Source organism: Rhincodon typus, chromosome 29 (genome assembly GCF_021869965.1).
Source record: "Rhincodon typus isolate 14 chromosome 29, sRhiTyp1.1, whole genome shotgun sequence".
In the NCBI taxonomy this organism is placed as follows: Eukaryota; Metazoa; Chordata; class Chondrichthyes; order Orectolobiformes; family Rhincodontidae; genus Rhincodon; species Rhincodon typus.
Genome location: NC_063360.1, coordinates 6,302,745 through 6,316,206, shown reverse-complemented (window position 1 = coordinate 6,316,206; position 13,462 = coordinate 6,302,745). Strand labels below are relative to the sequence as shown.

General features: G+C 40.0%; 1 protein-coding gene across 1 annotated transcript in view; it reads right to left on the bottom strand.

The window, feature by feature from the left end:
* Nucleotides 1-3,054: 3,054 nt before the first annotated feature.
* The window catches only part of LOC109911359 (cysteine dioxygenase, type I), a 32,569-nt gene continuing 22,161 nt past the window's right edge, over nucleotides 3,055-13,462 (bottom strand). Inside the window, exons 2-4 of the mRNA XM_048613893.1 lie at nucleotides 9,391-9,575; nucleotides 5,703-5,872; nucleotides 3,055-3,917 (exon numbers count right to left, since the gene is read on the bottom strand). Coding sequence (XP_048469850.1) covers nucleotides 3,888-3,917; nucleotides 5,703-5,872; nucleotides 9,391-9,575 — 385 coding nt within the window. The 3' untranslated portion in view covers nucleotides 3,055-3,887. The remainder of the gene's footprint in view (nucleotides 3,918-5,702; nucleotides 5,873-9,390; nucleotides 9,576-13,462) is intronic.

Genomic DNA, 13,462 nt, shown 5'->3' with positions numbered 1-13,462 from the left:
ACAGCTGTACTGCGGGAGGACACCTCATTTGGCTCATACAGCGAGGCAATATGGGTGGAGCTCAGGAACATGAAGGGTGCAATCACAATGTTTGAGGTTTACTGTAGGCCTCCCAACAGCCAGCAGGAGATAGAAGAACTGATATGTCGGCAGATTTGCCAAGATGTAAAAATAACAGGGCTGTTGTCAAGGATGATTTTATTGACTGGGACTCACTTAGTATTTGGGGCACAAATGGGGCAGAGTTTGTAAGGAGCATCCAGGAGGGTTTCTTGAAACAGTATGTAGATAGTACAACTAGGAAAGGGGCTGTACTAGACCCAGTATTTGGGGATGAGCTTGGCCAGGTGGTGGATGTCTCAGTAGGGGAGCAGTTCGCGAAGAGTGATCACAATTCAATAAGCTTTAAGATACTGATAGATAAAGACAAGTGCATTTGTCAGGTGAAGGTGTAAATTGGGGGAAGGCTAATTACAACAATATTAGGCATGAAGTGAAGAATGTAGATTGGAGGCAGATGTTTGAGGGAAAATCAACATTTGGTACGTGGGAGGCTTTTAAGTGTAAGTTGCTGGGAACTCTGGACCAGCATGTTCCTGTAAGGATGAGGTATGGTAAGTTTAGGGAACCTTGGATAACGAGAGATATTGTGAGCCTAGTCGAAAAGAAAAAGGAAGCATTTGTCAAGGCTAGGAGGCTGGGAACACACAAAGCAAGGGTGAAATACGAGGAAGGTCGAAAGAAACTTAAGCAAGGAGTCAGGAGGGCTAAAAGGGTCATGAAAAGTCATTGGCCAACAGGATTAAGTAAGATCCCAAGGCTTTTTATACATATATAAAGAACAAGAGGGTAGCCAGGCAGAGGGTTAGCCCACTCAGGGCAAGGAAGGGAATTTATGTGTGGAGCCAGAGGAAATGGGCAAGGTATTAAATGAGTACTTTGCGTCAGTATTTACCATAGAGAAGGACTTGGTGGATGATGAGTCTGGGGAAGGATGTGTAGGTAGTTTGGGTCATGTTGAGATCAAAAGGGAGGAGGTATTGGGGGTTTTGAAAAACATTAAGGTGGACGAGTCCCCAGGGCCTGATAGGATATACCCCAGAATACTGAGAGAGGCAAGGGAGGAAATTGCTGGACCTCGAGAGAAATCTTTGTATCCTCACTGGCTACAGGGATGGTCCCAGAGGATTGGAGACTAGCCAATGTTATTCCTTTGTTTAAGTAGGATGGCAGGGATAATCCAGCTAATTACAGGCCAGTGAGCCATACGTAAGTGGTAGGGAAATTATTGGAGAGGATTCTTCGAGACAGGATTTACTCCCACTTGGAAATAAGTGGGCATTATTAGCGAGGGGCAACATGGTTTGGTGAAGGGGAGGTCGTCTCTCACAAACTTGGAGTTTTTTGACAAAGATGATCGAGGAGGGTGTAGGGCAGTGGACGTTGTCTACATGGACCTCAGTAAGGCCTTTGACAAGGTCCCTCATGGCAGGCTGATACAGAAGGTAAAGTTGCACGGAGGCAGAGGTGAGCTTGCAAGATGGATAAAAAACTGGCTCAATCATAGAAGACAGAGGGTAGCAGTGGAAGGGTGCGTTTCTGAATGGAGAGCTGTGACTAGTGGTGTTCCTCAGGGATCAGTGTTGGGACCTTTGCTATTTGTAATATATATAAATGATTTGGAGGAAAATGTAACTGGTTTGATTAGCAAGTTTGCTGATGACACAAAGATTGGTGGAATTGCAGATAGCGATGAGGACCATCAGAGGATACCGCAGGATATAGATCGCTTGGTGACTTGGGCGGAGAGATGGCAGATGGAGTTTAATCTGGAAAAATATGAGGTAATGCATTTTGGAAGGTCTAAGCCAGATAGAAAATATACAGCAAATGGCAGAACCCTTAAGAGTACTGATAGGCAGAGGGATCTGGGTGTACAGGTTCACACGTCACTGAAAGTAGCAACGCAGGTGGAGAAGGTAGTCAACAAGGCATATGGCATGCTTGCCTTCATGGGACGGGGCACTGAATTTAAAAATTGGCAGGTAATGTTGCAGCTCTATAGAACCTTAGTTAGGCTGCATTTGGAATATTGGGTTCAATTCTAGTCACCACACTACCAGAAGGATGTGATGTACAGAAAAGATTTACCAGGATATTGCCTGGTACAGAGGGCATTAGCAATAAGGAGAGGTTGGACAAACTTTGGTTGTTTTCACTGGAACGATAGAGGTTGAGGGGTGACCTGATAGAGGTCTACAAGATTATGAAGGGCATGGATAGAGTGGACAGTCAGAAGCTTTTTCCTATGGGGAAGAGTCAGTTACTAGGGGGCATAGGTTTAAGGTGTGAGAGGCAAGGTTTAAAAGGTGATGTACGAGGCAAGTTGTTTTTTTTTTTTAAAAAACACAGAGGGTGGGGAGTGCCTGGAACTCACTGCTGGGGGAGGTAGTGAAAGCAGATACTTCTGTGACTTTTAAAGGGCATTTTGACAAAAGGATGAATAGGATGGGAAGAGAGGGATTATGGTCCCCGGAAGGGTAGGGGGTTTTAGTTGTGACGGGCAGCATGTCGACGCAGGCTTGGAGGGCCGAAGGGCCTGTTCCTGTGCTGTAATGTTCTTTGTTCTTTTTCTTTGTTTTATTGTAATACTAAAATACCCTCTGAAAGTTAGCAAAAAACCTTCCTTGAATTATGTTGACAATTGATCATTAAGCTCCTAAGCAAGCAACATCATAAGTATTTACAGCACAAGAGCCTTCAACCTATTGTACCTGTGCCAGCTCTTGTGACTAATTGGATAGTTACCATATGCCCATAGCTGTGCCTCATTTGTGGCAGGGTTGTAGAAACATGGATTGCACAACAAAAGCACTTACAAAGTCTGACAAAAGTTATAAATGTTTTCATTCACTTTCAATAAACAATATTGTTCTAATGAAAATCAAGATTAACTTTGTAAAGCTTTATAATAGGATATCAAATTATCTCTTTATTCTAGAAATTGTTTGTGGTATTAGTAATGTTTGACATGTTGAAAGAACACTCTTTGTCCACTGTTTTAGTTTGTTTATTTTTAATGGACAATTGACTCTGCTGAAATCAGACACAGGAAAACATCATATCAGCATGACTGATTCCTTATAACCATTCAGACAGATGCAAGATAGAATTGTTAACAATAAGATGATCACATGGATTAGAAGGTAAAACAGAGTCTAGAAAGTAATTTGTGGATTAGCGCCCTTTTAGAGAACCTGAATGCCCATGAAGCATTGGACAGTAATGTATAAAAGGACACCCCTGAATTAGCCATAGTACTTTGTTTCTTAGCCTCTCTTAGGAATTGGTGAAAGGGATGGTTGGAATCTGATGACAGATGGAGGAGCACTCACCATTATTATCTCGAACAATAATATTGAACCTATAATCTGGAATAAGAACTATCACTGCTCGCTCCAGATGGTTTAGTGGGGAGTCCTAGAGGACCTGTGGTCTGCAAATAAAAAGGAGGTTGCATGGTCGTTTGCATCTGGCACACAGCATCGTGAATTCACCCAGATTAAACTTACAATCTTTTCACTTGTTCAGGGAAGCAGTTCAAAACCAGCAGACAGAGGAATAAGAAAGAACTCATGTGAAAGGAAAGTGCAAAGAAAGCTCTTGGATCAATGGTAAAATGCAGTGAGATTTTCAAACTTCTTTTTATGCTTAAAAATCATGCAAAAATATAATCTGATGTCTCAGTGTTCATTTAAAGAAGAGGAATCCTCATTGAGAAGTTAATTCACCAAAAAAAAAGTGTTCTTCAGACTCTGTCAAGGTCTTTGTTGTCACAGTGGGAATGGATATTACATTTCTTGGGTTTCTTTGGTCAATCATCTGGTTCAGTTGTTTTCTTTAGAGACTGAGGCTTCCTTTGAGTAAGAGAAACATTCTGTCACTCATATATTCAAGCACAATTTCTCCTTTCAACCTACAGCTGTGCTTTTGTTCGGCCACACCGGTTGTACTCACTGTGCCATTGTAATTTTCAGCTTCACTGCAACTCTACAATGAACCAAATGTATGCTTTGCACATTAAATGTTCCATGCGACTGTATCCCTCCCTCCCTCAGGATTTGTAATAGACCAGCAATAACTCACAATATTGTAGTTCTAACACAATCCTTTCAGTATGCAAAAGAAAATGCCTTGTGGCCTATATTGCTAACACTGCTGTGTTCTATAATCAAGCAAGACTCCTGCCTAATAGGTGGGATACAGTCAAGTAGTGCTCCACGTTGTGCACCTATACTTCTTCCTGCTGTACTGCATGCAAACAATGGTTACGTTCCTCCTGGTTTTATTATGACACCTCCTAACTATACTGAAGTCAAAGAGTTGCGTCCATCCCTGCAACTGCGCAACACTACATGTGCCAGCTATCAAAGGTCAGCAGCACCCAAGCAGTTCTCCTGTGGCCATTACTATCCTGGGTCCTGCTACAGACTGCAGGAACAAGAAACTCAGATTCCACATTAATGAAACATATGTTCTACATGTAAATAAATGTAAGTGATTGTCTGATAGTGTTTTCAAAAATTTGCTAACATCGTGAAAGGCAACACCTTCATAATGTATCCTAATGATATCTAGTTCAGATATGGCTGCCTGGGATTCAAGTAGGAGAAACATCAATGTACTGAATTCATAAATAGTTGAATGTGGCCAACTGCAGAATGGAATTAATTATGAACAGACTGGCAAGGAGAGTACCTACCAATGTCTTGTGGCATAAATTAACAATGCACAGAATCATGAAGGGTCAGTGCACTATCATATAAAGTAATAATGCACTGTGGCAGTTAAAGCCATTGTATTGTACAAGGGAGAATCATTGAAGTGTGACACAGTTTCTCCAGGAGGTGTATTTTTAATCAGGATTCTCATGTACTGATGGCCTGCTTTTTGCTTTGCCTTTCAGGGAGCTGCTAAACAAAAGTCAGGCCACAAAGGTTCAGTGATGGAGAAAAAAGTCAAAGAACAGTCAAAAGAAAGCGGACAGTTCTAAACCTCCCACCCAGTTTCAGAAAACAAGACACTGACAGTTAGGCTATATTTTTTGTGAAAAAAACCCTTATGCTTCAAATACTACCCTTCCTTTCCTGAATGTGTACACTCTTGCAGGAGTATAGTTTCACGAGTGCAGGTGTTCTAACAGTTTATCAAAATGGCTTAAATAGTGAACGTCAGACTTGAAGGCTTCAGGGACATCAAAGCTATGCCTTAATCTGCCATCTCCGCACACCTTCACTTTCAAGTAAGACCCATGGATAAGAGTTGGGAGTGATCAAACCCTCCTCTCTTAAACCTGAGGTGTTGAGGGCAACTGTGGGACATATACATAACCAAAGCTGTGGTATAATGATCTAAGTATTTATCTTAGGAACCTCTTTATTCTACCCACTTCAGTCTCACACTGGGTAAATGTATTAATCCACTGGGTCACCAGGGAGATATTGATGTACTGGTTATATTATGTTTCTAAACAACAGGACAGATGCATGACAGACTAAAGCCACAACTGCAACTGCCGTGTTACAGTATTGAAGATCTCTACTGCCCAAGTGCCAGGGTGCAGCAAACTTTAAACACCATATATCAATAAATACTGTGGCTTTATTTTGTCAACACTTAATCCAATGTTCTTCAACACTTACAAAAGGTGTTCGTTCACCAAATCTGCTCCAGAATGTCATGTTAACTTGGTTCTTGTGGCCTGTTCTTTCATCAAAACAATGACAGCTGTTGAATGGTGGACTGTACAGGTGAAGGCTAACTGCACCTTCTGTATGACTCACGTTTTCCACCCGGTGCAGGCCAATGGTATCTGTGATTTAGGGGGAAGGATCATACATCAGTTAATTCATTGGAGTGACTTTCTAACTTGCTAATTTATTTCTCTCCTCTATGCAACAGGGCTATGGGCATCAGCTGTCCTTTGGTAACCCATGCATGAATGACAGCCGATTGCTTCATTACAGTATTTAATTCATTTCTGACGTTTCATGCAATCACCCGATACCTGTGAAATTACATTTTGAAGCTGAACTACTGGTTTGTGATTGGATGTATTAACCTCAGCTGATTTTTCTTCTGAAGCCCATGCCACTGTTTTGAGCACCTCTGCCAACCCGGCTTGGTCACAAAATCTCATTTAAAAAATTGAAATGTATACCCAAACGACCAGTCAACAGGACTTTAAAATAGAAAGTGAAAGGGAAGGGTAAAACTCTAAGAAGCGTAATGGCCAATGGGGAACAAAGCAGTAGATTAACATCTGTGGGGGTGGATTCAACTGCATCAAAAAGTATGAAAAAAGTGAAAAGAAAGGAGAACTCAGGAGAGGTTATTAAAGTCTCTAGAAGACAAAATAGGACAAAGTGTTTGGAAAGGGTTAGAAATCTAACTACAAGCACATTGGATAAAGAGATGACAATGAGAAGAGGGACAATAAATACAGGACTGAAGGTGCTATATCTGAAAGCATGCAGTATACGAAACAAGGTAAATGAGCTTGTGGCACAGATTGAAATTGGCAGGTATGATGTGGTGGGCATCATGGAGATCAGGACTAGGAGCTAAATATCCAACGATACACAACCTATCGAAAAGACAGGCAGGTGGGCAGAGGGGGTGGGGTTGCCTTATTAGTATAATGGCAAGAAACGATGTAGGATCAGATGTAGAATTAAGTGGATAGAATTGAGAAACTGCAAAGGTTAAAAAGCCATAATGGGAGTTAGTACAGGCCTCCAAACAGTAGTTGAGATGTGGGGCATAAGATACACTAGGAGATAGAAAAGGCATGTAAAAAAGGCAAGGTTACTGTGATCGTGGAGGATTTCAGAATACAGATGGACTGGAAGAGCAGGTTGGTAATGGATTGCAAGAACAGGAATTTGTGGAATGTCTATGAGATGGCTTTTTGGAACAGCTTGTGGTGGAGCCAACTTTATACATTAATGATCTAGATGAAGGAGCTGAGGGCTTTCTAACTAAGTTTGCAGATGATACAAAGATAGGTAGAGGGACAGATAGTATTGAGGAGATGGGGAAACTGCAGGAGGATTCGAACAGGTTAGGAGAGTGGACAAAGAAGTGGCAGACGAATACAAAGCGGGAAATGTGAGGTCATGCATTTTGGTAGGAAGAATAGAGGCAAAGACTATTTTCTAAATGGGAAGAAAATTCAGAAATCTGAAGTGCAAAGGGATTTGGGAGTCCTAGTCCAGGATTCTCTTAAAGTTAACTTGCAGGTTGAGTTGGTAGTTAGGAAGGCAAATACAATGTTGGGATTTATTTTGAAAGGACTAGAATATAAAAGCAGGGATGTACTTCCGAGGCTTTATAAGGCTGTCGTCAGACCACATTTAGAATATTGTGAGCAATTCTGGGTCTCATATCTTAGGAAGAATGTACTGGCCCTGGAGCCAGTCCAGAGGATGTTCATGAGAATGATCCCAGGAATGAAAGGCTTAACATATGAGGAATGTTTGAGGACACTGGGTCTATACTCGATGGAGTTTAGAAGTATTGGGGCGGGGGGGTGGCGGGGAATCTAATTGAAACTTACAGAATACTGAAAGGCCTAGATAGGGCCTGTTGGGAGATGTTTCCATTAGTAGAAGAGACTAGAACACGAGGGAGCAGCCTTAGAGTAAAGGGAAGACCCTTTAAAACAGAGATGAGGAGAACTTCTTCAGCCAGAGAGTGGTGAATCTATGGAATCCATTGCCACAGAAGGCTGTGGAGGCCAGGTCATTGCATATATTGAAGACAGAAGCAGATAGATTCTTGACTGTTAAGGGGATCAAATGTTACAGTGAGAAGGCGCGAGAATGGGGTTGAGAAACTTATCAACAATGATTGAATGACAGAGCAGACACGATGGGCCAAGTGGCCTAACTTCTGCTCCTGTGTCTTATGGTCTTATTCTTATTTCAATAAATACAAATTCAGTAAACCAAAAATACCTGTCATTCATGTAGTCACTATTGTTGAATCTAGCTGTGTTCCAATTTTTCCCACAGGATGATGATTGCAGTTCAAAAGTAATCCATTTATTGTAAAGCACTTTGGAATGCACTGAGGTCATGTGAAAGTTGTATATTAATGCAAGTTCCTTGCTTTGAAGATAAAGTTATTGCAGTCCATTCTTTGTGAAAAAAATATTCCAATCGTCTAACCCTAACTTTCTTTTTATAACCTATGTCTAAATAGACTTTTGGGAAGTATCTTATACTGGTAAATAGTTTATCAAGCCAAGAAGTCTAAATTTTACAATAAAATTCCAGTTGTTGATAACATTGGAAATTAGTCAAACGTGAGAATTCTTTCTATAGTTACTAGCCAATGTAAACTCCTTCTCCATGACGTTTCTTTTCATCTATGTCATCTAAGCATCACTTATTCTTCTCAGAAATGTCTCTTTCATTCTTTCTTGTTTCACTACATTTATCTTACATTCTGTGCCTGTATTTTTCAGATGTGGTTTACACAATATTGTTCCTTACAGGAGCCAAAGGTGTAATTGGTACCAATTTGGAATAACAGCTTAAGATATGTTTGTAGGCGTAAAGCTTAATAGCAATAGTAATTGACAGGTTAGACTGTCATGTTAACACCTCCACCAAAATAATGTCATATGAAAATTTAAGTTGTGTTCCACTAATAATTATTTCAATACTAATACATCTGAACATGATATATGAACACAGACATACAACTCTTCTATTCTAATCTATTATTGGGTATTCATTTTACCCATATAAAAAGGACCACATAACAATCCATAGGTTTGCTCTGTTAAACATTGCCATATTCTTAAACATTCAATTTAACAAGTCATATTACACTTCTGTTTGAAAGAGTCACCAATGTTTAATTTCATTTGTGCTAATTATGCAATTCAAGAGGATTTGAATTGTCTCCAGTATTGTTGATTGCTACTACTATTAGGTTACTGCAAACAAAGTGCTTTACATGGGTAATCCTTCGAATTATCTATTCCTTTGTACTATGCACATACCTAGACTAGTCAAATTGAGCAGTGAAAGTAGTAAGAGATAACAAAGTGTAGAGCTGGATGAACACAGCAGGCCAAGCAGCATCAGAGGAGCAGGAAAGCTGACGTTTCAGGTCTGGACCCTTCTTCAGAAATTGTGCTGTGTTCATCCAGCTCTACAGTTTGTTATTTCAGATTCTCCAGCATCAGCAGTTCCTACTATCAGTGCAAGTAGTAAGAATGTTTGTTACTAGCATGATGTCAGAACCACCACTGTATGGTATCTGCTAGGTTTGATCCTACTTAGGATAGATACATGACTTTACTGAGGAGAACTTTACCATTGATGTAGGTGCACTGATTTTCTAGGAAGGTTTTCTCCCATTTCTTGGTCAGCTCCTGATTCTTGTGATTGCCATCTGGCCAATTATACAGTGTTTCTTTCAGCTGCCCTTGTAGTATCTTCAGGAAGCAATGTGAATTGGCATGGTCATGGATACTGCTGCGGAGTAACCAGACAAAGACACTCAAACAAATGATAACAAATTAAAAGAGAGTTTATAAAGGACAGATCAGAGAATATTAGCTTGAGTGGTTTACGTTTCAACTGAAAACAAGGAGCTCCCCAAATGCTATTGAGTAAAGTCAATATTCAGGTCAGTGCTGCGACACATAGGTACAATAGGTCCAGGATACTTAAAATTTTGGCTGATCAAATCCAAAATGAGCATTGGAGTTACTATATGGTCTTAGTAAACTTTGGCTAAAAATCATACAAGCTTTTGCTGCTGACGTTTACCCAGTGAATGAGTCTGGAAAGACTGCTCATGTGTGGGCACTGAGTGAGAATATGATTGGTGTCAGACCTTAAACCTCATATTCTAAAAGCCTCAAGAGGGCTTTTACAAGAAGGAAGAAGGGAGAAAATTGTGCTTGAAAACAAAATGAGGATGCAAAACATTGTGAAGAGAATTCTATTGAGACCTGTTAACTTTAGCTTAAAATTCCAGAATAAATGGTGGTCAAACCAGCTAGGTGACCGTAGAAATTTGGTTTGGAGCCTTGTATGCATGTAGATCAGCTGTTCCCAGATCAATGCAAATTAAAGTACTGCTGTGCCAAATATGGGAATATTTGGTACATTGGAAATTTGGCAAATGGAAATGGGGGAGACTAGTCATGATGTTTCAGGACAAAGGCCAAAATTCAAATTAGTTTGTGTATATTTGTCATTGGAGTTTGCAAGTAGTTTAGAGCTGTCACACCACAACAATGGCTGTAGAGCAATTCATGAATTCAGGTTCATTTTGTCCTTCTGATTGAAAAGTAATAAGCATGGTCAGGTCAGGCAGCATCTGTTTAATGAGGGATCACTGGACTTGAAACATTAACTGTTTTTCTCTCTACAGATGCTGCCAGACCTGCTGTGTTTCTCCAGCAATTTCTGTTTTTGTTTCAGATTTCCAGCATCCACAGATTTTTAATAAGTGGTTAATTTGATTTACCAGATTACTGTCCCCACCCCTCCCCCACAAAATCCCAGGAGTTTCATTCTGTTCTGTGGAACCACATCTTTCATATGAATTACCTTAACTAAGTAATTTTCTATAATGGACCAGAGAATTAATCACCAAGTGTTCCACTACATTTTGACATTGTTCTTGCACTTCCGGCTCATAACAATTCATCTTTTAATTTTCCTTTCTAAGTAACTCAGCAATCTTTTTCTCAGTAATGATGTTGTATTGCTGAAATATTAAGTGTTAGAATAATACAATTAAAGAAGAAATGGTGTCACTCAACTTAAAATTATATTTCTCTCTACATTTCATCCCGGAATGATTTCTCATCTTTTCTCATTCTTCTGGTCAGTGTAAGATTTAGAGTTTTTAATTATTTCTAGTTTGTTATTAAATTATATGTTTCCCAGCAGCTTTGAATAAATTTTAGAAGCCAACGTAGTCTTGCTAGTTTTAAAAACCTCCAGCACCACTTCTGCAAAGGGCAGGAGAACCATTCCTGTAATTCAAAGCATAGGTGAAATTCCCATTGAAGTGGACCTTAACAGGTTAGCTGCTTTGCTGGGGGATGGAGTTCTATTAGCAGTCAGGCTTGGGTAGGAAAGCTGTGATCAGAAGAGCCCTGTGATATCTTGGAAGATCGAGAGCTGCTGATCAAAGTTTCAGGAAGGAGGTAGGAGATACGTGCAGTCAAGTAGAGTGCCTTGTGTTTTCTTCTTTTATTATGTTTGTAACCTCCAGTTTATCTGCTTGAGGGTCCATATGGCCTAAGCCTGGCCCCAATCCTTACATTATTAAAACTAACCTCTGACCAAATTTGCATCAAAATGTCCTTTGACTCTGAAGCATCTTGAAATTGTTTCATATTAAAAGATACTAGATAAATTAAAATTCTTGTTGCTTGTGTCACTGTTTTCCTTAATCTACACAACATTATTATTAGAGCAGTCACTCCAAGAACTGTAGAGGTTAAAGAAGGCCCATCAGCTTCTTTTCAAAGCAACCAAGGAAGGGCAGAGTGGATGTTGGGAAGATGCTTCCATTGGTAGGAGAGATTAGGACCCGAGGGCACAGCCTTAGAGTAAAGGAAAGACCTTTTAGATCGGAGATAAGGAGAAACTTCTTCAGCAAGAGAGTGGTGAATCTATGGAATTCACTGCCACAGAAGGCTGTGGAGCCCAGATCATTGAGTACGTTTAAGACTGAGATAGATAGGTTCTTGATTATCAAGGGGATCAAGGGTTATGGGGAGAAAGCAGGAGAATAGGGTTGAGGAACTTATCAGCCATGATTGAATGGTGGAGCAGATTTGATGGACCGAATGGCCTAATTTCTGCTCCTATGACTTATGGTCTTATGGCACTAAATACGACGTGTCAATCACATTCTAATTCCTGTAAATGATGGTATATGTGAGATGACGCTATATTTCAGTCCCCAAAAATTACATTTTTGTACATATTCGATGTATAAGTCAACTTCCTTTTCATTCATGACATGCTATACGTGGATTAGTATTCAGCTCAGTTTTTCTCCCCACACATATATGTTTACTTAGATTACCTTATAACCTGGCAAAATACATCTTGGAAGGCACTATGGCCTGTGTTGCAAAGGTATGTTGGAGTTAAATCATGTCGAGTGTTTGTATCGGAAGTAAATGTTTTAAAATTGTGACCACCCACACTTGCTTCACTTTTAAACTCTGCATATAAATTGACCCCTATATCTGAAGAGATTTTTGAGGCAGTAATGGTCAGTTTATATCTTGACATCTAAAGGTAACTGCCTGAAAGAAAAATCTGTCTCTCCAGTAAGAAAGGGATAAAAATAGTGAAAGGAAAGCAGCCGACGATACAACATAACGTGAAGGGCACAATATGGAAGCATCTGTTTACTCTGGGAGATTAATGCAAAAATTACAGGTCACAATAGCTAGATGATAGGAAAAAATATTGATGGAGCGTTTGGAAACTTAGAATCCAAATGTGTGTTACACTAAAACATTGCCATGCCAAACATGTGATAATGTAACACATTGCAAATTTAAAAGGAGGTGAGGAAGAGAAAACTGATTCCTTGTAAAGTTAGATTGACGTTAAGTCATGATGTTTTAGGATGGGAATTTATCAATTGGTCTATTTATCCTTCAGTTGACAGATGCTTCAATTAGTGTTGCATCGTAATAATGGCTGTAGAATAATTAATGAATTCATGTCCGTTTTTCAAATGAAAACAAAAATAATCATCATCAACTTGATTCATCAGGTTGGTTCCCAGAGTCTCATCTTACCCTGTGGATTTAATTTTCTATAATTACATGAACTATGTGTGTAATAGAAAATATTGCTGAAGATCTCAAAGAAAAGCAGAAAGTGCTGGAGAAACCCAGCAGGTCTGGCAAAATCCATGGAGACAGAAACAGAGTAAACCCTAAATCTAATCCCACACTCGATCTTTATCCAAATAATGTTGTTGATGTTGCTGAAATATTGAGCCTTATGGTAATACATTTTAAAGAAAAGTAACTGCATAATGATGACACAATGTGGAACTGGATGAACACAGCAGGCCAGGCAGCATCAGAGGAGCAGGAAAGCTGATGTTTCGGGTTGGGACCCTTCTTCAGAAATAATAAACTGCATAACGATGATGTTTTATCATTGGCTTCCATGTTAAAATTACATTTACTTGGCTGGCTGCTGGACAGGACGCGGAGTCTACATGATGCAGATGACAGGGCTTCCATGTTGTCATGCTCCTCGGCTGATTTAAGCCCGACCTATGTTCTTTCTCAGATAAGAAGGTGCAGAGCTGGATGAACACAGCAGGCCAAGCAGCATCAGAGGAGCAGGAAGGCTGACGTTTCGGGCCCAGACCCTTCTTCATTTCT